Consider the following 25318-nt stretch of genomic DNA (forward strand, 5'->3'; position numbering starts at 1 on the left):
CTGAAATGCAAATCTGCTCCAGGGTTTCTTGGCTTCCTAACTGTTGGATAGACTCAGTACATGGTCCCCTTCCTTTGTCCCATTATAGGGGACAAAGTCTAATTGTCCCCTATTATGGGGGACATGGCCTAAAGTAAGTCTGATTTGCCAGCTTATTTCATGCTCCTTCTGGAAGACAGAAATGCTTGTCTTTGTGGCATTTGCTGGTCCAGGATCTCCTGGAAATCCTTTCCAAGAAGTACTTGTGTTCAAATGACCTCTTCTACCTCAAGCCTGGTTTTTGTGGGGAGGGAATATGGTGGCCAGGGAACACAAGAGAGTTTCTAAATGCAACAGAGTGCTTTGGGCCTGAGTGTGTGCCTGTGCTTCTGGACTGAACCCCTGGCTTGAGGCTGTGTCAAGACTGTTGTGTGGATGAGAATAGGAAACTCTCTCAGTAATAGTCAAGGGGCCCCGCTGTGGTTTGATTTGAGTACAGAGGTGTGATTCTTACCCAAAAGAGTTCATGGTCTGAATAACTGAGAGATGTGAGGGGGGGGAAAATGGGCACACAGAGACTTCTCACTAAAATCATGTCGTCAGTTCAGTACAAAACGGGACTGTGGTAGTGGAGCTCTAGTCTGGTGACCTGCCCAAGACTTCCCATGTACTGAGTCTTTGCATGTATTTGCCTTTCAGGCTTTACTACCACCTCGAGCTTGGAGAGCCCCAGAAGCTCCCAATTTCTCCCCCGGCACCTTGTGGTGAAGCACTGCCCATGTGGATGAGGAGCCACCGCTCGGTTTCTGACGTCATGATGAAGTGGGAGGAGTACCAGCGCCAGCTCATGCTGGGCTTGCTCTGCATCAACGTGGACATGCAAGCCTCCCTCTTCCCTCGAGAAGGGTTTCAGTTAAAGCTTCCACCTCTAGGCTGTGCAAAAGAGTGCCTGCCACTCTTCTGAGCCTGCTGCTGTGAGGGGATGAGAGTGGGTGGGAAGGGGAACGGACATAGGATGGGACCAGTCTCATCCCTCAGCAGCAGGCTGCCCCATGCTCCAGAATATGTTGCAAAGGGGATTTCCTCGGGATGGAGACTGGGTGGAATTGACTGTAGACGTTTTTTGCCCACTGGGCCAAGCAAGGGACCTTTGTGTTCACAGCCACACACAGGCTGATTCCTTGCTCTAGACTTGTGGTGAGGCCTGGCCATTGCCTGTGGCCAGGCTGATGCTGACCCAGCTGGGCTCTCCCAAATAGTGCACTTTGAATTGCCGCTGGCTTTTTACCGCCAAATAACCAGGATGTAGATGACGCTCTCAAGTTCATACAGCTTTTACCTCCCTTGGTTTTTCAGAGCATGTGTCTTGCTTCCTCTCCTTAAATCATCTGACAACCCCTAGTTCTTTGTGCTACTGAAAGATGAAGTAGCCTCTTGCCAAACCAATTTTTCTCATGGCTTTCAAATCTCTCTCCTTCTTCTTTGCTGAAATCATGTCCTTTCCTCTCTCCCTTAATTGCATCCACGCTGGAAGCCAGACCTGGTCCTGCAGCAGACTACACTGGAAATGCAGAAGTGTAGAAAAGATATCTGTTTTCCCTGATCCACGTTGTCCTTGTCTCTCCCTTTTTGATTGGGGTCGTCAGGGAACTACTGTGACTTGAACTCTGAGTGTTAAGTGATTGAGCTTATTTTTAAAAGTAATTTTGACAGATTTTTTTTTTCCAGGGAAACATGTTGAATTTGAGGCCCTATTCCTCACTCTGTGAATGGAATTGGTGTGGGGTTGCCCTGAAAAAAGCTTAGCCTGGCTATCTCAGGATCAGCTTAGCAGCTGAAGCAATTTGAAGTGATTGTAGGAAGATGAGAATTGTGCAGGGCATGTTGTTTTGAAAGGCTTGTGGTGGAGTGTCACAGCAAGTGCTGGGGAAGTGGCTGCCTCTGACAGGGGTCAGTTGGGGTTTGCTCCTTAAGGGGCTGTACAACTGAGGCAAATTCCAAGTGGGTGATGCAGAATGGATCTCCTGCCAAACTGAGGCTTTTATCTTTCTTTTGCTCAAAAAGTTTGGTTGTTGAGGCTTTGGAACAAGAAGGATTTAGGCTTGTAGATACACCAGCATCCCAGCTTGCCTGTCTCGTGTTGTGGCTCACAGGTCCTGCTCTGCAGCTAGCAATAGCAGGAGCGTGAGAAGTGAAGACTGTTGATGCACATGCAGTCCCTTGGAACTGGCTCCTCTTTGTCTTGCCCCTTAAAAGTCCAGAGCTGTAGCAGAGCAGGACTCTGCCTTGAGGCACTGCCTTCTCTGCAGTGGTCTGGTCCTGGCTTGTGTGAGAAGTATGAACTCCCTGTTCTTCACAGGGTGAGACGTGGCTTCCTGTGGGGATTGCATGGACTTAAGTCTTCACACTCTGACAAACCCAGTTCCTTGGTATCTTTTTCTGCTGCTTGTCTTGCTACTTGAGGCGTCTTCTACCTCTCCTAGTACAAACAGTGTGCAATGGCCAAAGCAAACATATGCTGTCTTTGCTGGGGAGCAGGACAAGGGTATCAGAAGCTGATTATGTAGCTTATACACAGAATAGTAATTTTTAATAGACTCTGTTTTGCACCTTAGATTTAGAAAGGGAAAATAAACACAGAAGTTGTGCTAATCACTGGAGAAAGTAGTAAATCTTCATGAGCAGTGTGGGTGACGGGGTGGATGCTGTTTCCTATGAGCACAGTTGTGCGCTGGGCACAGGTTTGGTGTTTGTGTGGAGACAGATAAGCATCAGGACTTAGCTGCAGTGGCTGTGCCAAGCTGGGAGGCAATGGAGTGGGCCTCTGCCCAGGAGGCAGTGCGAGAATGAACTTGTGACTTAGATTGTCACCCCACTGCCCTTGCTGAAACTATGTAACACAAGGGCCTGTGCAGTTTACAAAGCAGGCCTGCACTTAACGCAGTCAGATTTAGTCTTAAGCTTTGCATTATTAAGTCAGGGAACAGGGAAGTCACTACAGGAAGAGAAAAAATTGGAGGATTCTGAAATCAGGTTAGAACATTCAATTACCAAACAAGTTGATCTTGTGATTGTTTAAAGCCCACAGAAAAAAAGTGCTAGATGCTAGTGGAAGTGAACAGCAACAAGCTACTGTCACTTAGAGGGAGCAAGATTAATTTGATGAAAATTGGAACTGAGAAAAGGTGTTCATCTAGTGGGTTGGTACAGGATTTCTTTTCTTCCACTGTTTTGGACTACCTTCTTGGGGGGAATGGCACACGCACAGCTACTTAGATTGCTAAATACATATCTGCACACAGAGCAATTGGCAAGAACATAGAGATATTTAGTGGCAAGAAATTAAGGCATTTTGTCTAGAAGCAAAACATCTGAGAGGGGCAAAACTGCCTAAGGAAAATCTTGTGTTTAGAAGCTGCTGCCCTTTTGACTGCCTTTTTTGTTTTGTTTTGGTTTTTTGAGTTAATATATGGGTGGAGAAAATGATGCAAGTATTTTTTTATCCCTTCTTCCTGGACTGGTAAAACCACTGAGTTATTATGTAAACCACTAAACTATGAAACAAAATACTCCTGGCAACAGAGTGTGCTAAGAAGTTGCAGCTTGGCACCCTTATCCCTTGCCTTTTGCATCAGAACTGACTGGTCCGGTGCTGACTGGGCTGATGCCACTGTCTTCCAGTGCTCTGATCCAGAAGGCTTGAGGATTTTGGCTCATGCATTTGAGGAGACCAACAGCTGTGCCTGGTAGAAGGCCTGAGTTTTGTTCTGTGTTTCACCTCATCTGTAGTTTAATTTATTATATTAACTTCTCCACAGAAACTTTTGTACACTTCAAACTATAACCACAAATCAAAGCCTGGCTTTAAAAATAAAGATCTAACTCTTCACAAGGAAATTCCTTGTTTTCCTATGCTAATTTGCAGGGTGTGAAGGATACTGGGAAAGTACCACTCTGTATTAACTCTTTCTTTGCCTATTTTTTCTCCCAAGTGTTACAATGGCTATTGTGTGGTAGCCTGTTGGCTTTATAGATTTGAGCTCTGATAAAGGAACTGTAGTTCTGTTAAAAATACCTGACACTAGCCTCATTTTCCTTTTGAAAAGTTTCACCCATTTGCTTGAAATTCCTGCTGCTTATCCATCACAGATTGCAAAGGATGAAGGAGTTAGGGAAGATCACCTTTCCCACTAATGTAGAAAAAGGCTGTGTCAGCTTGTGAATAGATTTTTGTTATGCAGTGCTGCCTTGTCTAGATGAGACCCCACTCTTTTTGAAATTTCTGGAAACCTTATGATAGGCTCTGGATTGGATATGGAGGGGTTTATTACAGTAGTGCTCACTGGAACTGTTCAGCCCCTTGTTCTGTGTGTAGCTCTTGGTGTACAAAGTTACCTTCTGGGCAGCCATTGCTGATTAACCCTCACTTGCCAAGTCCATAGGAGCAAGGTCATCTGTGGCAGTCAGTCCTTTCTGCTCCAAATTGTGTGACTGGGCAGCCCAGCAGGGCTCCCCAGTGTATGTTGAGTGAGAGGTCAGGTTCCTGGACAAAAATTCATCTGTTAGTCCATGTCCAGTGGTCCTTACAGCATTCACTGGATTCCTTGCCCTTTCCACTGTTTCACATAAAGGGTCTGTGCATTCAGGAATCCACTATTTTTTCCTCCTTCCTGTCTTATTAATTGCTGCTTTTAACAAGGCTAATGGTGACCTTGTTGTGCATCTAACCAGCCCCTAACCTGCACGACACTGTAGGCTGTGTACAACAGTCTGTGCCTATGGCATGCTCTGCCCTAGGCACACACCCACAATTAGTGTGTAGTGTAATTGGTTTGGTTTGCTGCCTGCCCTACTGCTAATACTGTTGAAAGCTGATTTTCAAGGGATAGGAGAAAATACTGACCACTATGTATAGGACCTAGGAATTGTTTTCTCATGTCTTCTTGGAAGGCTGTGTACCTGCAACACTCAGAGAATAAAAGAGAATCTGCTGTCTGCCAGCACTGGGGTGCCCCTAGTACTTTTATATTCCCCAGTGGTTTTATTAATTTATAAAAATTATCTAGTAATTCACTACTTCCTTGGAGAAAAGAGCTCTCACTTTTGCCAAAGCAGTTGTGGGAGAAATACCTGAAACTCTGTGTGTGTTTATTCCTTAGTGGAATAAAAAAATAGTAAATTTCTGCTAAATATATTCCAGATGTGGTGGATGGCAGGGCCACCAAAGTCAGAGGGCCTTGCCAACAATTTTCTCAAGCTTTGTATCTGTCTTCTCCTTAAATCAGTGAGAGAATGGACCACCTCACCTGGCTGCCATGTCAGCCAGCTTGTTTGTGCCAAACACACGCTGTGCCTTTACAGTGGGCTCTGGCCTCCTGTCCCTCTGGTGTCTGTTTTTCTGAGTGCAGCAGGACTCGCTCCCCTCTCCTCTCCCTCCTTCCCCTTGCTGGCTGGTAGGACTTTGCTCCTTTTCCAACCTGCAGGCAGCTCCACTAGGACAGCCCCTAACTGCATCCACCTCACTCTTTGGATCCACATCAGCCCTCCTGCACAGGGAGCACAAAACTCTAGTTCCAAACAGAGGACTTAGAAATGTAACTTTGAAATAAATACCTCTCACTTCTGGGGTTTTCTCTTGGTCTTGAAAACAGCATCTAAAGCAGCTCTCTGAGCTTTGTGTGTCCTGGGACTACTCCACTGCTGCCACTGAGTTTGAGAAGACCCTTAAGCACACGACACATGTGGAGGTTCCACCAGTGGAAATTACTGGTATCAGAGCAGCAACTAAACCAGCAATAGCATAACAAGTTATGTATTTATGTGGCAATGTCACTAAGTAGTGTTCACAGTCACTTTAAAAGTTCAGTATTAAATTGTTGATGCTTTTTTTTCCTTCCTGTTTCTATTTTCTAATGTTTTGCTGAAGAAAATGTAACTATTTATTTTGGCAGAACTATATCTTCTAATAAAAACTTTCTCAATATATATACCTGGCTCTGGTAGGCTGCTTCTCTTGCTGGTTAAAGGTTTATTAAATATTTTTTTGGATGTGCTGTATGATGTGGGTTTGTTTTGCTAGGCCCAAGCCCATTCAAGTTCCTCTTGGGGTCAACATTTATCAGTACACAAATAAAGGGGGCATTGATCTAGAGGTGCATTTTGGTCCAGTTCTGATTTACTCAAGCTTAAGTACCCCAATTGCTATTAGCCTCTGTTTATTGGAGATCTGTGGCAGACCCGGGTTTCCAGGAGGAATTAAGCACCTTCTTGTGGGAATAGCAGGTGTTTGGCACCTGTGAAATTGTTAGTAAAACTCTTTCGCAAATCTGAAACTTCTCCATTACTGGACCGCCTCTTGAGGAAACTGACCTGTCTTTCTAGAGAGTCTGTTTCCTTGCTGGTGAAATGGATGTAGTGGCTGTTGTGTGTCTGCCTGTTATGACAGATACCGAGGCCTGCCCCGGTATCCAGCTGGAGCGCATGGGAACCACCGGCCCCTGCGTTCTGGGAAGGCCGGGGCCCTCCTTGGTGCCAGCCCAGGGATCTGGGCACGGCCGCCCTTGAGCCGCGGCCGGGATCGCCCGGAGCCGGGACAAGAGCCTCACACCGGTGGGGCTTGGCGCTGCGCGGCTCTGGTGGACGCTACAGGGCTCGGGCTCCTCTTTGTCCAGGCTTTTGGCAGCCGGAAACTTTAGGGAGACACTTTGTTATGTGCTGTCGCGTGACGGGGACAAGCGCTGTAACCAGCATTATAGGACGCAGCTGGTAAAGCAAACAGCTTTCTTAGCCTCTGATGACTGCCAAATAACAAAACCGCCCGCCCGGTGCTGCGAATCAGTGAAATGGATCCTTCTCCCATAAAGCCGCCCGGGCGGTGCCAGCGGCTCCGCCGGGGGAGTGGCCGCGAGTGGGGCTGGGTGCGCGGCTCTCCCGGCCCTCGGGGGTGCTGCCGCTCGGGCGGGGGCAGTGCCGCCTATCCCAAGGGCCCGGCCCGGTTCCCGCTGCCGCCCGCCCGCCGGGTTCGGCCCGGCCGCCCTCCCGCGGCCCCGCTCATTTCCGGCCGGGGCCGCCCCGGCGCCAGCGGCGGCTCCGCTCCCGCCAGGGCGGCCGCAGGTGCCGCTCGCTCCGGTCGGGCCGGGCCGGGCCAGGTAAGCGCCGTGCGGGCAGTCCGGGGCGGCACTGGCGGCAGCGGGGCGGGGGTGCGGTGCTCCGGGGCCGGTCCCCTCTCCGGGGCAGCTGCCAGCTCTGCCCGGCCGGGACCCGCAGCCGGGTGCTGGGGAGCGGCTGTCCCAGCGAAGGGCCCCGCCAGTGCCTTCATCCTCGCCTCGCCGGCCTCCCCTGCGGCTGTGGGGAGAGGGCAGCGGAGGGCTGGGGGCCCTGCGTGCTGCGGGGTCCTCGCCTGGCCGCTGCCGCACACCTGCCCCGTCCCCAGCTGTCCGAGGTCCCTCGGCGGTGCCGGACGGGTACGGAGCATCCACGTTCCTGTGCAACGCTGCCTTCTCCCACACACGGCGCTCCTGATGCGGAGCTGCGGCCGTGCCACGGGATGGGGCGCGCTAGCCTGGTGGGGTCCGGCACGGGGAGCTGCTGTCTCTTATACCTTCTCTCCTCTTCTGTCGCTGTGAAGTCTGCAGGCTCCTTTGGTATGCGGTCACGGAACTCTGGTCTTTCTTGTTGAATCTGAGTGGAGACCTTGTTATTTTCTCTTTTCCTTTTTCCAACATCGCTTGTTCATGAGATATTATTTCTTGCCATGGTCCAGGTGCAGATGACACTGCACCATATAAAGATGCTGCAGGTTCCTACAGCAGCCGTGTTGGTGCTGCTTCTCCTTCTCTGGAAGGAAAAAAGTACCAGAGCTTTCCCTCTCCTAAGACTGCGGCGTCTTTCTCTTTAATATCTTGGGATGCGCTTTGGTGAATTTGTGTGTTGAACCTAAGTCCTTCCTGTAGGACTTCCTGAAAACAGCTGAGGGGAAAAGAGGTCAGCTGAGGGGAAAAGAGTGTCAGACACAGGGAGATGGCTGTGCTCAGGAATATCCTCAGGAGGCAGGGTAGTCCAAACACAGCTTCCTTGTTTAGTTGTGATCTGCTGAGTTCTTGATTATTCTGATGGTTGTTCTGCATCAGAGGGGGCTCAGAATACCTTAATTTCTAGCTTTGCTTTATGCAGGCTCAGGGGCAGTTGTACCTTATTTTTCATGTTCTTGAGCTATATTTCTGAGGATCATCTAACACGCTATATGTAGATGAATATATATCTATACATATACATCTCCTGAGGGCTATGGAAATGCTTTTCGTTATCAAACAGATAATCAGTTTAGTGTGCCCTTTCACTGTTCAGTTCAGGTGGTGCAGAGGAGGTTCTGAAAAGCTGTAGTGAGCTGGGGTAGAAGAATCCTCTCTTTGCCAGGACACCCTGCTCCACAGAGTCATGTGAGGCCTGAGATAAAACATTTTAGAATCCTTCATGAGATGGTATAAAAGGTCTTTGAAGTTACCTTGCTGGGCAAAAAATATTCCCTGGAGCGTCACTCTTCTCTTGGCTTCTTGTGGCAAGCTACAGTGGGACTATCAACTATCCAACTGGAAAATCTGCTTGGTCATTTTGTCACCATCAGATAGGAAAATTTCTCCCCCACACCCCAGTTTGATGCATTTGATGACTCAAGAGCCTCCTGTCTACTGACCTGAAGATGGTGCTGCAAAGGAGGGCTCCATGTGGGGCTGTCTTTAGCAGCACACACACAGTGCTGGGGAACTGCTGTTCCTCATGACTTGGCCAGGCAGCCTCAGAAAATGAACTAATGGAACGAGGACAATTGACAGCAACAGAAATCACATGGGCTCAGCTCTGTGCACCGTGCTCTTCATGGTCAGAGAGCTTTAAGGGTATCGATCCCTCTGTACAGCAAGCTAGGTTTGGTTTCTGTAATGCAGCTACTCACTGTCTAAATATTTTTGATTTCATAAGGCTGCTCTGGGGACTGAATCCTCCCTCCTCTCCTCCCCTGCTTGCAGGAGCTCATCTTGGATTTAAGGACAGTGACAAGAAACTTCAGCTGTAGCAAATGTGTCATCTTTCACTGAGTGGAGCAGTGTCTCCATCCTTCCTGCCAGCTGCCTTGGCTTGCTGTCCATGTGAAGTCTGGGCTGGAAATACTTGGTTTACTCTTTATGTCTGAATCTCTCAGGATTCATTTGCTGTCCCCCCTACCAGAACAGCAGCATTGCAACAATTAGCAAGAGCTTCTGTCCTTTGTCACTGTGTGTCCTTGGAGGTACCCCTAGCCCAGCAGCTTGAAAGGGAGGTGCTCTGGATGTCCTCATTGACCCTCCTAATATTTTCCTTGCCATGATCTCTTTTCCTCATCCTGCATCCCTAGCCTTTAATTTCTTGGCTGATGCTGAGAAGAATTCCCTCCGCATGGCCCTAATGCATATTTTGCTAAGAAAACTTGACCTCTGCAGCTGTGCAAGGAGCTGGGGGGATCTCCTAAGTATTCCCATGGGCTTCTGCTGTGGCTAGGAGCACCAGGTGCTCCCCTCCAGCCACATGATCAAAAGGTTTGCCAACCCTAAGATTTTATATACCACCAGCCACACATTAAAAAAACCAAACCATAAAATGACTTTTTTTTTTTTTTTTAAGTCATGTTCTTAATTTGCTTTTTCCTGCTTATTTCTGACTGTTTTGAAGATTTCTGCATGTCTGTATAAGCTGCCAGGAATGCTTGAATCTCAGTATTTCACCTGACTGCCAGGACCTAGGTGCCTCAAGCGAAATAACAAATATTGTGAGCTTTGGGAGAAAACAACACCCAAAGTAGCTGTGGGTTGTGGTTCTGTGGACTTTCAAATGAAGGCTGGAGCCATGCTGGGCTTTCCTCTGCCTAGTTCAGTCTGGAGTAACATGGCTGGGAAGCCCTGTGGGCTTTTTAACCAAATGTTTTTCTCTTAACCTTGTGTGACAGAGTGCTAAAGCAGCAGCAAATACTGTCTTGTGTTCTCAGAGACTGTGGCTTTAATCTAATCATAGGTTTGTTTTGGAGGAAATGAGATATGGTGCAATGCTTTGGAAGGGTACGGTGTTCTTATCTGCTTGGCATAACTGGAGGAAAATCTGTCAAGTAAAAAGAGTGAGAGCAAGGAGGCTTGTAACATCCCTGCTTTCTATCCAGTGGAGTGTGTGATTGCAGTTAATTTAGCAGAGATGTCATCTGAAGGAGGAGCTCTTGCCTCTGCTTCTGTACCTTCAGTCTCTGCTGGTGCAAGGCTTTGTATCACTGTTCTGCACCAGTTACTGTCCCATCTGTGTGGAAGGGATTGCCTGGTTCAGAAGGATGTCTGAGGATTACACACACCTGAAAGCCTTGCAGGAAAGGCTTGTGTTGTGGGGATGGCAGAAGAGCTCTGAAAATGTGCCTGGGAACCGTGAACCTCCTGAGATTTGCTGTGGTGGTCCAGCACTGTGTGGGGCTTGGGGCTGGTAAAATCCTGGCAGGTGTAAAGGTGTCCCTGCCCACAGCAGGTGAGATATCCTGGGCTGAGGCAACCTGTATTTCTGGAAAGATGAGACTATGAATAAGGGGAAAGCTCTGAAGACCTATCCTACAGCTTTTTGAAAGAATTAGCCCTTAGCACATATGCTGGATGAAAGTAAAGCAGTGCGGTAAAGGCTTGAAAAAAGCCTAATTTTTGTAACTGTGCAATAAAGGTAATGTATCTACCTGTTTATTGCTTCCTACTTCAAGCTCTTCCAATGAACAGCAGGCAGGATATCTGCAGACCTTTGGAGGAGTAGCTGTGTGGTGTTAAAAATAAAATTGCGGAATGTCTAAATATGTCATTTAGGCTATGGAAAGCAAACCTTTGGGGAAAACTTCAGCTATGTTTGGATATAGCTAGGTGAGTCAAGCCTCTGGAAAAGGAAGACAGCAAACTTGCAGGCTAGCTGTGAACCCCTGGCTAGGCATGGTGGGAGCTGGGCAGAGGTTCAAGTGCAGGGAGGCAGATTTAACACATCCTACAGGAACTTGGTGGCCCTGACTGTTACAGTTCCTCTCCAGTTTGTTCAGTATAACATCTGTGAGTAAGAGTAATGCTTTTATCTGCCTCATTTTCCCTTCTTCCCTCTGGAAAATGAAGAGGAGGAAACCAAGCTCATATCCAGCTGGGAATTGAAGTGGTAGGTGACCTACAAGTCCAACAGCAGGACGAGATGTTGAAATCTTATCTCCAGACTTCTGCCTCCCTGTAAAGCTCTGCTTTGTCTCCTGGCAAGGAATGGTGGGGCTGGGCTGTATTGTGTCTAGGGAAGATGAGCTGTGCCTGTGCCAGCACCTGAGCTGAAGGTGGGGCAAGAAGCATATGTATTGCTGAGCTTTATTTTCCCCCCCAGCCCTAGTTTGTGGACTGAATGCCCAATTTTTGTGGGGTGGGACAGGCAGGCCAGCAGAGCCATCTGCTCTGGGGTGAATTGCTTCAGACTGAAGCTCCTGGCCCCTGCCCAGCTTTCCTCCTCAGCAGGTGCTGAGCTACTGAGCTTTGCCCAAGAAGAAAGACAAGCGTCATCATTGCTTAGATAAGATAAAGCATGACCCAAACCCTTGGCAGGTGTGGCTAGAATCTGACTGGAACTGGTGCAGCTCAGAGGAATAGCCAGGTGCTTCAGCTGTGGGGAGGGTGGAAAAGCCTCTTTAAAACATGGAGACTTGATGCTGGAGCCCAACAGGGAAGGTGAGTGCAAGGCTGTGAGTGAAGGAACAGCCCCCCCAGTAACCCTCTGGATGGCTGTTCCCAGAAGGACATCTGCTGTGTGTCCCTGTGGCTGTCCCCTCTGCAGACTCCGGTGTGCATGCTGCTCCATGGCAGCTCCATCAGCTTGGTGCCCTCCGAGCAGGGCTGTGTGGGTGACCTGGTGTCTCTCAGGGCTGAGAACCTCTTTAGCAGCAACATCTCTCTCTCTTCTCCTTTGGTTTTTGAAGTTCTGAGATATCTGTTGTCCTGAACTGTCTGAAATCATGGGAACTAGGAAAAAATGCTGATTTATTGGAGGGAGGAAGGACATGTGGGCGCCCCCACAAATGTTCATGTTTCTTCTGTTGCATGCTTTGCTCCTGTGCTTGAGAGCTGCCTTCCTCCTTCCTTATCCTCTTTTCCTCTTTAAGGAGTTTGCAAGATGCCTGATCTACCTTTCCTTTCTCCCAGACACGTAGCCAGAGGGGTAATCCTCTGCTCCGGTAGAGGTGCTCAAACCCCTTTGATTTAATGGATTTCCTATGGCACAAAGTCCCTTTCGCTTCCTATGCAAATTGGGCTGCTCAGTCAAAGCCGCTAAATGCAAATGGACCACTTGTAGCTGTTCCCTCTCCAAGAGTGGTGTGGGCTTTATGCAAAGCATGGGGATGAGCCCTCAGGAGCTGGGAGAGCAGAGCAACACACGGATTTGTGCCGGAGAGAGGGTCAGCATGGCTGTGGTTCACCTGTTCCCAGACTTGCGAGGTGGGACACCAGGCAGAATATTTCAAGCTGTTGGCATCAAATAAATGAGTGTTTGTAGGAATCGATTAACACCTGTTAGTTGTGGGTGGGGGGGGGGCTTGGCTGGTTATTGTCTCCCCTCTCTCCTTAGCAAGTCCCTGCTGCGCCCCAGTGCAGAATCTGTGCCGACTGCGATTTGGTGACTCAAGCCACTCTGACGCCTGGATCCCTTTCCTGTATTCAGGCTGGGCAAATAATGTTCAGTCTGTAATCACGCTTGAGAGCTCTTGCTATTGCCCTAGATATGGGGAGCTGGAATGATGCTTAGATTGGCTTAATCCAATTCCATCTGAAAATCCATTGCTCTGAACAATAAATGTTGCGTGTGGGGGGTGGTATTCAAGTGTCTTTACTAAATCAAAAACCTTTTAAGCATTGGTAGATGAAGCCTTTTTCTTTTCTTTCTTTCTAAATACACAGGATGTGCAGTATGGTTGAATTAGCATTACTATGGGAACCATAACTTTTTGTATTTCCTGACCTTTATCCATGTAACACTAAGGATTCATTAATGTGCCTCCAAAGTGTGGGGTTTTGGGGTTTTTTTTTTGGTGTGTTTTATAAGCTTTTTTGTTGTGGTCAGTACTAAGAGAACCTTTATAAAGAACCCCGGGAGGAGATTAGAGATAGGACAGGGTGCAAGGTGCAGGAAAGCAGTTTGCTCCCTTTTTTGTGCTGTTCTAGCAGCATCCCAGCCAAGACCATGGATCAGTGTCAAGCAGGACTTCTGCAGGAATGGTGAACAAAATAGTGAGTAAATTCTCCTGTTTGGAGGCAGATACCTTACTTGGTATGGGTTTGTTTGGTTTTATTGGGATTTTTGCCCCAGGGATTTTGTCCTGCAGCTGAGGCAAAGCTCAGCCTGTAATGAATGGAAAGGTAATCATGCCCTCTGCTAGTAGAGAGACCTTCCAGCTGTTTAGGGGGACTCCCTGGCCCTGTTAAATCTCTAGTAAAGACAACTGTGATTGTTTGTAGTAGGCTTCATGTCCATTTTTTAGTCTGGGTTTTGAAACAACAATCTTAAAATAATAAGGAAGGACCTGTCTTTGCCTTCTGCAAGTCCCATTTGTTTGCTGCTGGGAGAATGGCGCTGTTTGGAGCTCCTCTCTTTTCAGATTAATGAGGTCTCTGCTCTTCAGACACCAGCTGGAGTCTTCTCAGTGGAAATTTGGTGGAAGAGGGAGTTTTCCCCTCTGTAAGGGTAGACTTGTCTGCTCAGGATTTGTATGGCAAAGCTTGTTTCCTGGGCAAAACAGGCATTTGGGTAGGGGTGAGAAAAGGGTACAAAACCTTGCCAGGTGATGAAGAGACAGCCTGCCAGGGTCTTGACACTTTCCTTTTTGTCTTTCCTCTGTCACCTTTCCTGAGAAGACCTCAGGGTTAGCTAGTAGGACCTGACACAGCTGAGAGCATCTTTGTGCTGCCTGGAGAGTCAGGAGCTGCCACTGAGTGACAAATCCCCATCAGCATCTCCAGCTGTCAGCAGGCAGGGATGGCTTTGCTTCCCTTTTGGGGATGCTGTGGGACAGAGTGATGCTCTGTCAGTGGCAGGACAGAGGCTGCTTTAGTGAGATAGTCCTGGGATGTGCACCCCAGCCCTGGTGTGTGTTTTATGATACTTTGGAAACATGCTCTTTGTCCTGTCATCTTATGCTTTGCTTCTCTCTTTTCTGAGTTCTCCGTGCTTCTCTTTGTGAAAGCAGGTTGCCAGCCTCGTAAAACTGGAGTTAAACTTGAAGCAGGATTCACAGGGGTATTTCCAGCTCTTGCCTGGAAGAAACTAGTCAAGGGCAAGGCAGCAAGCTAAGCAGAAACACAGCTAGAGTTTCTCAGGGAAGGTAAGTTCAATGTGAGATGAGGGATCATCTGCTTTCTTACCCCTTCTTCCCCTCTTGCCTAAGGCAGCCCAGAAAGCCCTTCTCCCTCAAAGCTGTGCACAAGGCAGGATTACAGGGAATTTACCTTGGAAGCTCAAGGGCAGGATTTCTTGTGCTGCCCTCTGAACTGAGGACTCGGAGGCTGTGTTGGAAAGGGGCTGAGATGCGTAGGGAGCAGTGCAGACCACACCTCCTGGCTTGGACCGGCTCTGATCCTCTATTTACAGTGGCCGTGTTCCTTCCCCGCTAGCTTTTTGCTGTGGAATATACTGCTGCTTCCAGGGAAGGGGAGCAACACTGTCCTGCTGCTCCAGGTATTTGGGGGCACCTACAGAGAGATAAATTGGGGTGGAGGGGAGGGAAGAACGTCTCTCATTTGGGCAAAGAATTGTTTTAGCAGGAAGTCTGGATGAGTGTTTGAGTTGCTCTGTCTCAGCAGAGTTTCTCCCTAGGAATTTTCTGTTCTGACTTCCTGCTTTTGCTTTAAAGCAGCAAAGTGGAGCTCACTGAGTGCAGTGGCATTGTCTATCACTGCAAAAACGAGTTGTTAGTCCTGTGACGAAGGAAAATTAATTGTTTGGTTTTCAAGAGCTGGGGTTGCTTAATTAATTAATGCTTCATTTTGGATCACTTGAGGTCTTTGCAAATGCCGAATTGAAGAAACTTGCTCTCAGTTCTCATGTGGTTGTGAGAGATGCTTAACTGATTCTAGTGACTTGCTGATTTGGAGTAATAGCTGAATATTAGAATGTGTAAGATTGTGATTTTTTTAAAATTCTTTTTTTAAAAGAAATGGATATTTTGTGCTGGTCTGACTAAGGTTTTTCCGCTGCATGCTTTCTGAAGGCAACTAGAAATTTTTCTTTAAAAGCATTTGGCAGGAAATTTCCCACTATATCTCATAAACATAGCTATTCCCCTCTTCTCCTCCACCCTCTTTTGCAATCCCACGTCATTGTTCTGCTGTGGGCTTCTGACTCAGTGACAGATTTTGTCAAAGACAGGAATATCCCCCCAACCTTGCAGTGACTTTACTTTTCCTAGAACAGTTGTACACACTGAACAAAAGCTCCTCTCAAACAGCATCTGCTCCCAACTTTGCTTCACATGCTGTTGCTTGCTTTGATTGCTCTTTGCCCTAAGCTGTGCCTGGTATGCCAGGAACAGGTGCCCTTCATGTGCCAGTGTTATCCTGCTTTGTGGAGGAGGAGCTCAAGGCTTGTGGCTGCTCAAAACATTCTCCAGTTTTCTGTCTTGTAGAAGTCTGAGGCTTTTAGTACTTTGTTGTGATTGTCCCCTCTGAATGAGAAAAGGAGAGGATATTTCTGGTATCATGTACTAGATCCTGGAATTCTTGTACATTCAGACCTATCCTTTCTTCTTTTGGGAGTGGAGGGAGTGGTGGTATTTGGATTCAGGACTTTTACCTGTGCTCCCCACAATGATCTGACAGCCAGGCAGTGTCTCTACTCAGGGCATGGACTTCACTCTTTTCCAGTGCATAGGTTACACTGGTATTTCAGGAAAGGTGTTTTGCACAGCCAACACCTCCTGAGCTCACAGGAAGGAGTGAATTTTTACCTTTACCTTACTGTTGGCAAGTAGATCAAGAGGTGAGCGGTAACCAAGTGTCACACACCCATGCACAGGGCAGTTTTCCACTCTGGGAGGCAGAGAATGGGTTAACAGTCTTCTTGGGAATTGGCTTCACCCATCTGTCTCAGCTCTGTTTGTTGTTCTAACAACAGAAAGGTCAAACTGTCCATGCATCCCTCCTGGGCAAAACCAATACAGCATCAGCTAGAGAGATACTTGTACAGGGAGCTGTGGTGCCTGTAAATCCTATCCAAACTCATCCCTACTCGTTAATGTTTGCAAATATTTTTTAAGTGCACCTTGCAAGCTCAGAACAGTGAGATAAAGTTTTCCCACTGTTCCCATTGCTAACATGTAGCTTAGAAAATATTATGGGGGTGAGATAGTGGTGTTCAGCTCTCAAAATATTGGAGGAGAGCTTCTTGGGATGAGGAAAATATGCCTGAATTTCTCGCATCCCCCCAGCAGTCATATCCAGCCCTCTGGGTAAGGAAGTTTCAGGTTCTGCAGAGAACTTGCTGGCTCAGCTGGAGAAGAAATCACTGTTTACCACATGTATTCAGTCAACAATGTAAATGTTTTACCAAAAACAATTTTTTCCTTTGAAAGGGGAAAGGAGAAAAGGATTGGGCAGTCTGATGTTGTGGTTTGATATTTTATCTGTGCATGTTGAGGGAGCAGTCTGAGGACAACATAAGGCTATGAATTTTTGATGGTGTGAGGCTGATTTCAAGACAAAGGCTCTTGATCAACAAAGGTGAGGCTCTTGCGCACTTCTCTGAGCTCACACCTGTGGTACTCCAGGTCAGATGGCATTGTCACAGGATTTTTAGCCTTTGTACAAAGAGGGCACTGAAGTGGATGAGGAAAACTTGTAGCTGGCCGGGAGGGACTTGTGCTCAAGTCAGTGGGTGGCTGTTGGGAAGTTTAATGAAGAAGTGGTAAAACAGGATTGGGAATCCCCTGGAGGAAGCCATGGACACTCTTCTTGTTCAGCATCCTGAGGCTGGCTGGCAGAAAGCTCATCCTCCATGAAGCAGCGCCAAATGTTTCTCCCTCTACAAGAGATGAAAACTACTCCAGCCTAGAGAGTGGGACTGACTTAAACAGTGACTCTGCTGGGTGAGGGTGCATATGTACCAGCAGTCCAGGAGGGATCCTGCTGAGGCCAGGCAAGGTGTGAGGCTGTCATGGAGAGGTTCAGATCCTTATTGGAAAAGAAAATCTTTGTTCTGGTATGACACAGGCGGCTAAAATCTGAGGACTCCAAGGAAGAACTGAGTGCATTTCAGTACCCATGACGGCCGTGACAGCTGTGGGGAGAAGCCTGGCCTTTGGCTGTTGGAGGACCAAGTCCAGCTCATTGGACTTATTGCTGGTGAAAATGCAGCAAATGTTGTGGCCCTTTGGGTCAAAGATTTGATGTATTTTGAGGGGCGTATCTGCAGCTGTGATAGCAGCCTCTATTCACACTGAGGAACAAGCTGAACCAGCCCTGTGTCTCCTACAGCAGCTAATGGCTGATACCCTCATCCTCCCAGCATAAAATGGGATGATACTCTCCTAGGACACTCTTCTAGCTATTTGTGGAAAAGAAAATTTTCTCCAAAACAGCTATTTTTTTGTAATAGTCCTTCACGGACAGACTCAGAGCAGAAGAAAACAGCCACTTCTGTAGCTCATGAATGCCTGTGACATTCTCATCATTTCATGTCAGTGAGATGACACACTCAAAGGGTTTATAGAGAAGTGCTTCCTTCTGTTTGATGTGCAAGTGCCATCATCAGCTTAATCTGAGGCTCCTGGATTCTTTTCTTAAAGGAAGCAGTGACTGAGGACAATTCTTCACCATCTCTGCCATTCGGGAATTGGTTACACAGGCCACTCCACAACGCCCAAATTTTAGCATTTGGAGCTTTGTTTATCCTTTAGAATCTTTTATCCATTTATTAAACAAAATGCTGTTTCTGCATAATTTTGCCTTAGACATACTTCAAGAGCACTGATGAAAGGTGTCTGGCCCTCCAGCAGCAGAGGACTGAGGTGTACCTGCTTTCAGCCTGAATTTTTGTCTGCAGGACACCAAGTGTGGTTGCATTCCTGAGGGCTGGGGAAGAGCCTCATGTACCCGGTGCCTCTGCTGCTTGCAGGGTGTGAACGGAGTTTCCTCAGCAGCCTTTCTTTCTCCTGATGTGTCCCTGCTGAGTTGCAGCAGCTGAGGTCCTTTTTAGCTCGATGACACCTTAGCTGTTCAGTAAACGGTGGCATGAGCCCAGCAGAAGGGTGCTGAATCCTGGTTGTTGTCTCTGGTACAACCTGCTCTGCATGCAAGAGCTCCCTTCTTTAAAGGGGCAGGTAAGGCAGGAGAGAGTTGCCACTCATGTTCCATTAAATGAGCTCTGGATCTGCCCTGGATTTATGTAATTTCCTGAAGAGCTTTAAATGCCAGAATAGGTTTGGATCTTGTATTCCTTATGGGACATTCCTACTTGCCTCAACAACCCCTGGAAAAGAGGAATAGAAGAGAGCAGGGATCTCCTTAGCCTGGGTGCTCAGTGCCCAGTTTTTCCTTTGATTCAAAAATGATCCAGTGTATCTGATGTCAAGCACCAAGTCCTCTGTCTTCTATCCTCTTTTTCCCACATCTGGGCTGGCAAATAAAGTTTCTTTGCCTCCTGCCTGGTCTGTAGGTATCTCTCACATACAACATATTCTGTTGTCCACATACTTGGTGTTAGGCATGATCTAATTTCTGATTGCTGAACTCCAAGCAGCATCTACCTCCAACTTCACAGGACTGTTAGTGGTGTTCAGCTAATGCTGCAGTGTAAAGATGAATCCTTATGTGATGCAATGCTCTGTTCTGTCTCTTTAAAGAAAAGTTTCAGGAAACCTGTTAGCCTTTACGTAAAGCAAAGGAATTAATGAAAATGGCACTTGTTTTTAAACTAGCTGTTGTTATTTGTCATGTCTTATTGCAGGCGTGCTCTTTATTTTCTGAGAAATCCGCTGTGTGCTAGTTACACTGACCGATCCAAGACCATTAGCTGTTTATGGAAAAAATGTGGTTTGGATTTTGTTTTTAATTGCTGAGAATTAACTCTTGGCCCAAATATTATTAGAGGAAAAACTGATGCTTTCTCTCTCCATTCCCAAAGCAAAACAACCCAGCAAAGCCAAAAGCCCAATTAGTAGGAGAGGTTCCAGTGCAAACACTTTCCCTCACTGTTTGTTGTGCCAGTGCTGTGCCAGTGTGAGAGAGCTGCAAAATGCCACTAGCTGGCAGTGCCAAAGCTGGGGGCAGCACGAGGGTGTGACGGAGGACTTGTGGCAATTTCTGGGGTGAAGGATGTTGTTTTGGGATGCTGTAAATACCTATCTATGTTGCAGACTGCTTATGTTGATAGCTGTTGGCACAGTCGGTGGTTTCTGTTGAGCTGTCGAATCAGGAAGCATGGGTGAGTGCAGATTTAACAAGTTTATTTGTTCACCTCTTGAAATGGAAAAAGAGAACCATTACCACTCTCAGGTTGCTTGGTGATAAGAGAATAGAGTCTGATTCAAACAACTTTCCCCATGGCAAGATTTTTTTAGCAAAGATCAAGAAGCTGATAATAAAGTTGATAATTCCTCTTTGATGAGCTTTGGTGAGGGAAATAGTGAATTGCAGCAGAGCCTCTTTTTAAGTTGCTCTTCCGAATGGTGAAGTCTCTTGAGCTTGTCGGTGTTTCTGGGATATACCTCGGTATCCTACTGGCATATCCCACGATGAAGTCATCCAAGGTACAGCAGCAGGGGTTAGCTCAGGGCTATCAGGCTGGGCTAATCCCCTGCTGAATAAACAACACAAAGGTTCCTGGATTTGTTCCTGTTTCCTTGAAGGGATACAGTCAAGTGCAGGCAATTAAAAGAGAGAGAGTAAAGTGTAGCTCTAGATATGAACACCTGATTTCAGGCTTTCTGCCCAGGGTGTGTATGGGTTTCTTAGGTTTTTTTAAAAGAAAAAAAGCTTTCACAAAACAATTGATGTTTTTCTCATTTTTTAGTGTATTCTTTTCCTGCCATTCCCTTTGGGAAGGGAGAACCCAACAACCACCCAAACAAATTCCAAACAATGGAAACAAATTTCTTAGAGAAGGGAAAGAGCAAAATTAATTTTGAACAAAGTACACTAGAGAAATAACTACTTTCTTTTTGCCCTTCTCCCAGCCTTTTCAGGCTGAGACTTGTCAGAGCCTTTAAAAATAATTTTCATCAATTGAGTACCCAGTTCCTTTGAGCAGCTTTTGGAAGTCCTGCATCTATGGAAGCTGGTTTGTCACAGCAGTCAGTGTCTTTCCCTGGCAAGGTCTCTGCTCTTCCTTCACCTAGTCAGTTTTGTATGGCTGGGATTTTTGTCAATCCATATGTGCTTTTTGCCTGCAACTAGGATAGTAACTGTAAATACCTATATTTGATCACTAAATCTCACAGTGCTATAAAATCTGGGATTTGTAGATGTGACTGTGACCTACAATGAGCACTTTGTGTAGCAATTGCTAGCTTTCAAAACCTTGGGAGCAAAAGGTAGGTAGAACAAACAGAGCAAGTGGCATATGTTTGATATAAAATGGTATAAGGACCTGTAAAGTTTTTATTGCCCTTTTCTTGTAAAACTTACCTGGAGCTCACGCGCTCCTGCGTGATGCGTCCATTCCATGACCAAGCAACAAATGCTTTGCTGCACAACAAAAGCAGGCCAAGATGCATTTGTAATGTGCTGGAGCAGCAGTGATCACTTGTGCTGCAGTGATCCCTTACCCAGTGATACCCTTCATGCCCTCTTTGTGTAGTAACTTCTCATGTATGGCATCAAGACTGTCTCATCCAATGTGTGCACCAGGAGTGTGATCACTGTGTGCCTAAACACCTGGTGAATTCCTTCCTTTGAATTGGTAAGGCTTCTTTTTCTGCTTCAGGAATAGAAAGGAAAGGGTGTGTGTTCTTCTGATTTGTTTAAATAAATGGCTTAAATATTTAGCTTTAGTATGGGGGTGGTTTTGTTGTTTCTAATAATATTGTCTTAGGCGGAGATACAGGAGGATGTCTTTTGGGAAACCTCCCAGCAAGTATCTGAGCACTTCAGTTTGTGGTACACCTACATATTATTCTTCTTTAATTTTCCCTTCTACCGCTCTGTCACCAAAAATTCGTTGGTAGAGGAAAGCTTTTCCTTATAGGTTCCCTCTACAGGACCCAAACAACAAATGCTTCTAACCCTCTTCTGTAATCCTGGGTAAGCCACTTAGCCAGTTGTGCTTAGTTTTTCCCTCCTTCATTAACTGTTGGTTCATTGTCTTGCACTGGGGAGGACTGCTAGGAATGCAGTGTATTCAGTGCATGCACAATGCACTGCAGTAACTAGGGTCATCTAAGGACCAGCTGTGGAAATTTGGCTGCACTCCTCACTTTCCTTCCCTCCTTGTCATTAGGTTGTAGAAAAAACAAAAAAACACCCCAACACCCCAAAGTTGTCATGTGCACATGGTGGTCAGGGTCACCAAGATAAGGGCTTGGCTGTTGATAGCATTTTATCATTTTTTTATATTATTTATTTCCTGTACCTCTTTAACACTGCTTACAGCTACAAGAGAAGTTTTTTGAGGCAGTAATTTGTAAATGATGACCTTGTATTGCTACCTTGAAAGTAGTACCTCCCTTTTCCCGGAAAAGCAACTTGTGTCTGTTCTTTCTGTTTGTTGAAATTTGTAGTTTCTGTGTTCAAGTTTTTCATTCTTCAGCTTCGAGGCTTTGAAACTATTTGGATGCTTGCATTTCACATGTAAATATCAGTCTCCAGATATTGAATCTTAAAGTGCCAGCTGTCACAAGCATCAGGAAACAAACTGGAGGAGCTGACAGTCTATAGGCATAGGCAGGTGACGTGACTTACCCACGGCCATATGGCCAGCTGAGTCAGGGTTACAATTCAAGCCTAATGATTTTCCTAAACAGTGCCAAGCCCGTGGGAGCCAGCTGACTTTCTGCCACAGCTTTGCAGAGGACAAAACTCAGTTTATGCCTTAGGTAGTTAAAATAGTCATGTAAGACTGGTCTGAGTTTCCTCAGTGTAGAAACACAGGAGCTGGTGCTAGCTTTCTTTATGGCAGGCAATTTCCTGTTCTGTGCTGTGTCTGAGAAGACCTGTTTGCTTTCCATGCTCTGGGAAAGTCATCTTGCAGGAGCAGGTGAATTTTTGCTTGCTAAGCCCCAGCACATACTATGGCAGGGGTTACCTGGTATTATCCATAGCTCTGGATCAGGTTTTTGAGGTGTTGGACACTGCCCAAACCTGGGCTGTGCTGTATCAGAGCTGACCTTGAGCATAGGCAGCCAATCCTGTGGGGTGGGGGAAGACAGGGCTCGAGAAGAACATTGCTGGCCAGGGAAATTGGAGCCTTCCCATCACTGGCACTCCCCATCTTCCCATTATATATCCCAGGCCCTGGGAGAGGAGTGTTTGGTCTCCAACACAGTTCCCAGAGGTGAAGGGCTTGTGTGAAGTTAGGACTCCATCTCTCGTGGAGTTGATGCTGGTTGAACTGTGTATCCAGAAAACTGGAATAGTCCCATGAAGCTCTGTCAGCAGCCACTGGCTGCAGCAGGCACCCTGTTTCCGTCAGCATGTTCATGGGAACAGGGAATGCTTTCATAAAGTTTCAAAGGGAGGCTGGACAGGTGTCTTGGAAGATAAGGAAGGAGCCAGTGGCTCAGGAACTGCCCCAGGCTGACAGTGGCTGTTAATTGGCAGATGTCTTCAGGGAAGTCTTCTCTTTGCTTGCCCTGCTGTAACTCTTCCTTCACCAGCCATTCACAGCCACTGTTGAGGGCAGGGTGCTAGGCTCGACCAACTCTGTTGTGACCCATTGCACACCTTTTTATGATGGAAATCAACAGCTCAAGATGCAGAGATTGTCCTGTCTCCAGATTAAGTGTGGAAATTGATTCTTACTGGTGCTCACCTTTTCCTGCCAGAAGGGACCTGGAAAAACTAATCCTGGCAAAAAGTTTCGGTAACAACCACTGGCTTTGTCACTGGAGGTGGCTTGACGTCATCTCTCTGGCAGAGCCTGGCAAGTTTGCCGACCAAAAGCCTTAGCTGCCTGTACACATCTCCTCTGCCTTTGCCCCTTGTGTTAGGAAAGCATGGTTCTTCCCAAGCTGATCTCTCTGCACTTAAGCCAGCTCTGCTTCCCTCACTTTTGGATGCTAGTCCACAGTTCTGGTACTCCAATGACCTCAGTCTCTTTCAAAGTGGTCCTTCTGTGATCTTGTACATCATGCTGATGAAGCTGCTGCCCCAGTCCTTTGCAGTGATGATCTGTAACTAGGGAAGGTATGGCAGCACTTGTTAGACTGAGATCTGCTTTGTGCCCCACCTGTACCATGCAGAGCCCTTGCAAACAGGGACAGAGAGGAAGAATTTCTCAGTCACAGGCTTCGGGGAGAGAAGTCCCTCAGAGCTGCAATGTGTTTTGCTTCCTGGGGCTCTCTCTTATTTGCTGCTTTGCTCCTTTACAAGTGCTGTCTCACCATTGAAAAAGTCACATCTGGCTTGAAGCCACTTGAAGCAGCTTGGACAAGAGACTTCCTGCTCTGAACACTGAATTAATGGGCTTGGTCTTTTACACGACTGAAATCCTTTCAGACTTTTTTCCATGTCAGGCTCCCATGTCAGCTCTTCTAATTAAGAGGCTTTTAACTCAGCCAGTGTTTGGGAGCTACAGTGCAGCTGGGCTTTTGATAAAATGAGGAAATGCTAGAGGTAGGGATGTAATGGGTTGGATTTCAGCTTCAAAAAAATGTCTCTGAGAAAGAACAGAACATCCTCCTTGCAGCACCTTTTGTTTGCTGCAGCAAAGCTGGGGAGACATCAACTGTGTGGGCTGCTCTAGAACTGATGAAGCTGATAATAAGAAAGTAAGGTCATCTTTACTTCTGGGGTTCTCAGTGTCTCTTAGGCAGCTAGAGGGATGTTTTAGAAAACTTTACTTACTTGTGCCTTTTCTTATTCTGGCTATTTTCTACAATCCTGTCCTGGCTCTTGTTTTGAAATCCCTTTTGCTTTCCACCCCTGCTGCTGTCTGGAACAGGATGCTGCTTGTGCTGAGGCTGTATCTTTGCAAAAGGAATGGGTCTGGAAAAAACCCTTAGGAAGGTGGCCTGTAGAAGCCAGTAATTATCATTCACCAGTGTGGCTGTTATTCCTCACCATAATCACCTGTAAAATCTAGGAAGCATAAGATATTTGGGTCCTTTTTGTTTTTCTTTCAAGGCCAGCTTTGTCACTTTTACTTGACCATGAAAAGTAAGCTGGTGTTCCTTCTGACTTCTTTACGACTTAAACACACAGACTTGCCATCAGAAGCAAGTTGACTGTCCACTAATGTGTAGTCTCCAAATTTTGCTGTGTTGGCTCCATAACACAAAAAGTGTTTGGTAGGAGGGTTTGTTTGAGAAAGAGCAAAAGAGAAAAACATGGTCTGCCTCCTTATTTTTTATGCTTTCTCCCTTTCCTTCCTCTGCTGTGTTCCCCATAGCTTGGGTCCAACTCTGTGCCCATTGCTTGCCAGGGGTGTTTACTTGATAGAAACATATAATAGTCCCCATTTATAGGTAGTCTTCTGCAGAGTTGAGTGTCACTTAAGCAGATATTTATTTGGAACAGAGGTGCCCTGGAAAAACAGTGATTTGAAAGGGGGAATGAAGTGTTCTGCTTGTTCTGTGAAGCAGAACCACCCGCTGGCTCACGGAGCAGCAGTAATAAACGGAGTCAGAGAGCGTGGGGCGCAATCGCCTTCTCCTTTTGTGTCAGCTTCCTATCGTGCTCACATGTGACATTCTTCCTGGCCATCGTGCTCTTTATCCTCCCATTGTACCAACAGTGCAAACAGAATTTAGTTTGTTTGTTATCGTGGCATCTGTACGTGGCTTTTAATTTCTTGGAGGTTAAAAAAACGCAAGCAACCCAACCCTCAAGCCCTCTTTGTCCAGCAGTGTTTAAATCTGCTCTCAGCCTGCTTGCACAGCTCACTTCTGCCCTGCAATGCAGAAAACAAGTCTGCAGACGGAGAAATCTAAAGCAATCGGTGCAACAAGGCTTCAGAAATCTGGTGGCATTGCTGAAGAGGATCTGTCTGGAAAAGGTGTCTGATTCCATGAGATCAGTAAGTCAGAAGGTGGCTTGGTGTAGGGAAGCATTGTAGGCATTTTACAGTCACAGTGCCAAGCTGAAATGGGTGCTCCCCTTCCTTTTTGCTTTAGGTACTTGTAAGTGAT

The 25318-nt window shown here is 46.8% G+C and overlaps 2 protein-coding genes across 4 annotated transcripts in view; both read left to right on the top strand.

The window, feature by feature from the left end:
* The window catches only part of PNPLA2 (patatin like domain 2, triacylglycerol lipase), a 29270-nt gene extending 23238 nt beyond the window's left edge, over positions 1-6032 (top strand). The window contains exon 9 of the mRNA XM_084207430.1: positions 679-6032. Coding sequence (XP_084063556.1) covers positions 679-943 — 265 coding nt within the window. The 3' untranslated portion in view covers positions 944-6032. The remainder of the gene's footprint in view (positions 1-678) is intronic.
* A 1015-nt stretch (positions 6033-7047) lies between these two features.
* CRACR2B (calcium release activated channel regulator 2B) overlaps positions 7048-25318 on the top strand; it is a 46085-nt gene continuing 27814 nt past the window's right edge. For 2 of the 3 annotated variants that reach the window (XM_084207257.1, XM_084207259.1), the window contains exon 1: positions 7048-7127. The gene's annotated coding sequence lies outside the window, so the exon portion shown is untranslated. Of the gene's footprint in view, positions 7128-14663; positions 14719-25318 lie in introns of those variants that run through there. The other variant, XM_084207258.1, reaches the window with a different exon arrangement.

Source organism: Fringilla coelebs (assembly GCF_963513975.1).
Source record: "Fringilla coelebs genome assembly, chromosome: 6".
NCBI classification, from domain to species: domain Eukaryota; kingdom Metazoa; phylum Chordata; class Aves; order Passeriformes; family Fringillidae; genus Fringilla; species Fringilla coelebs.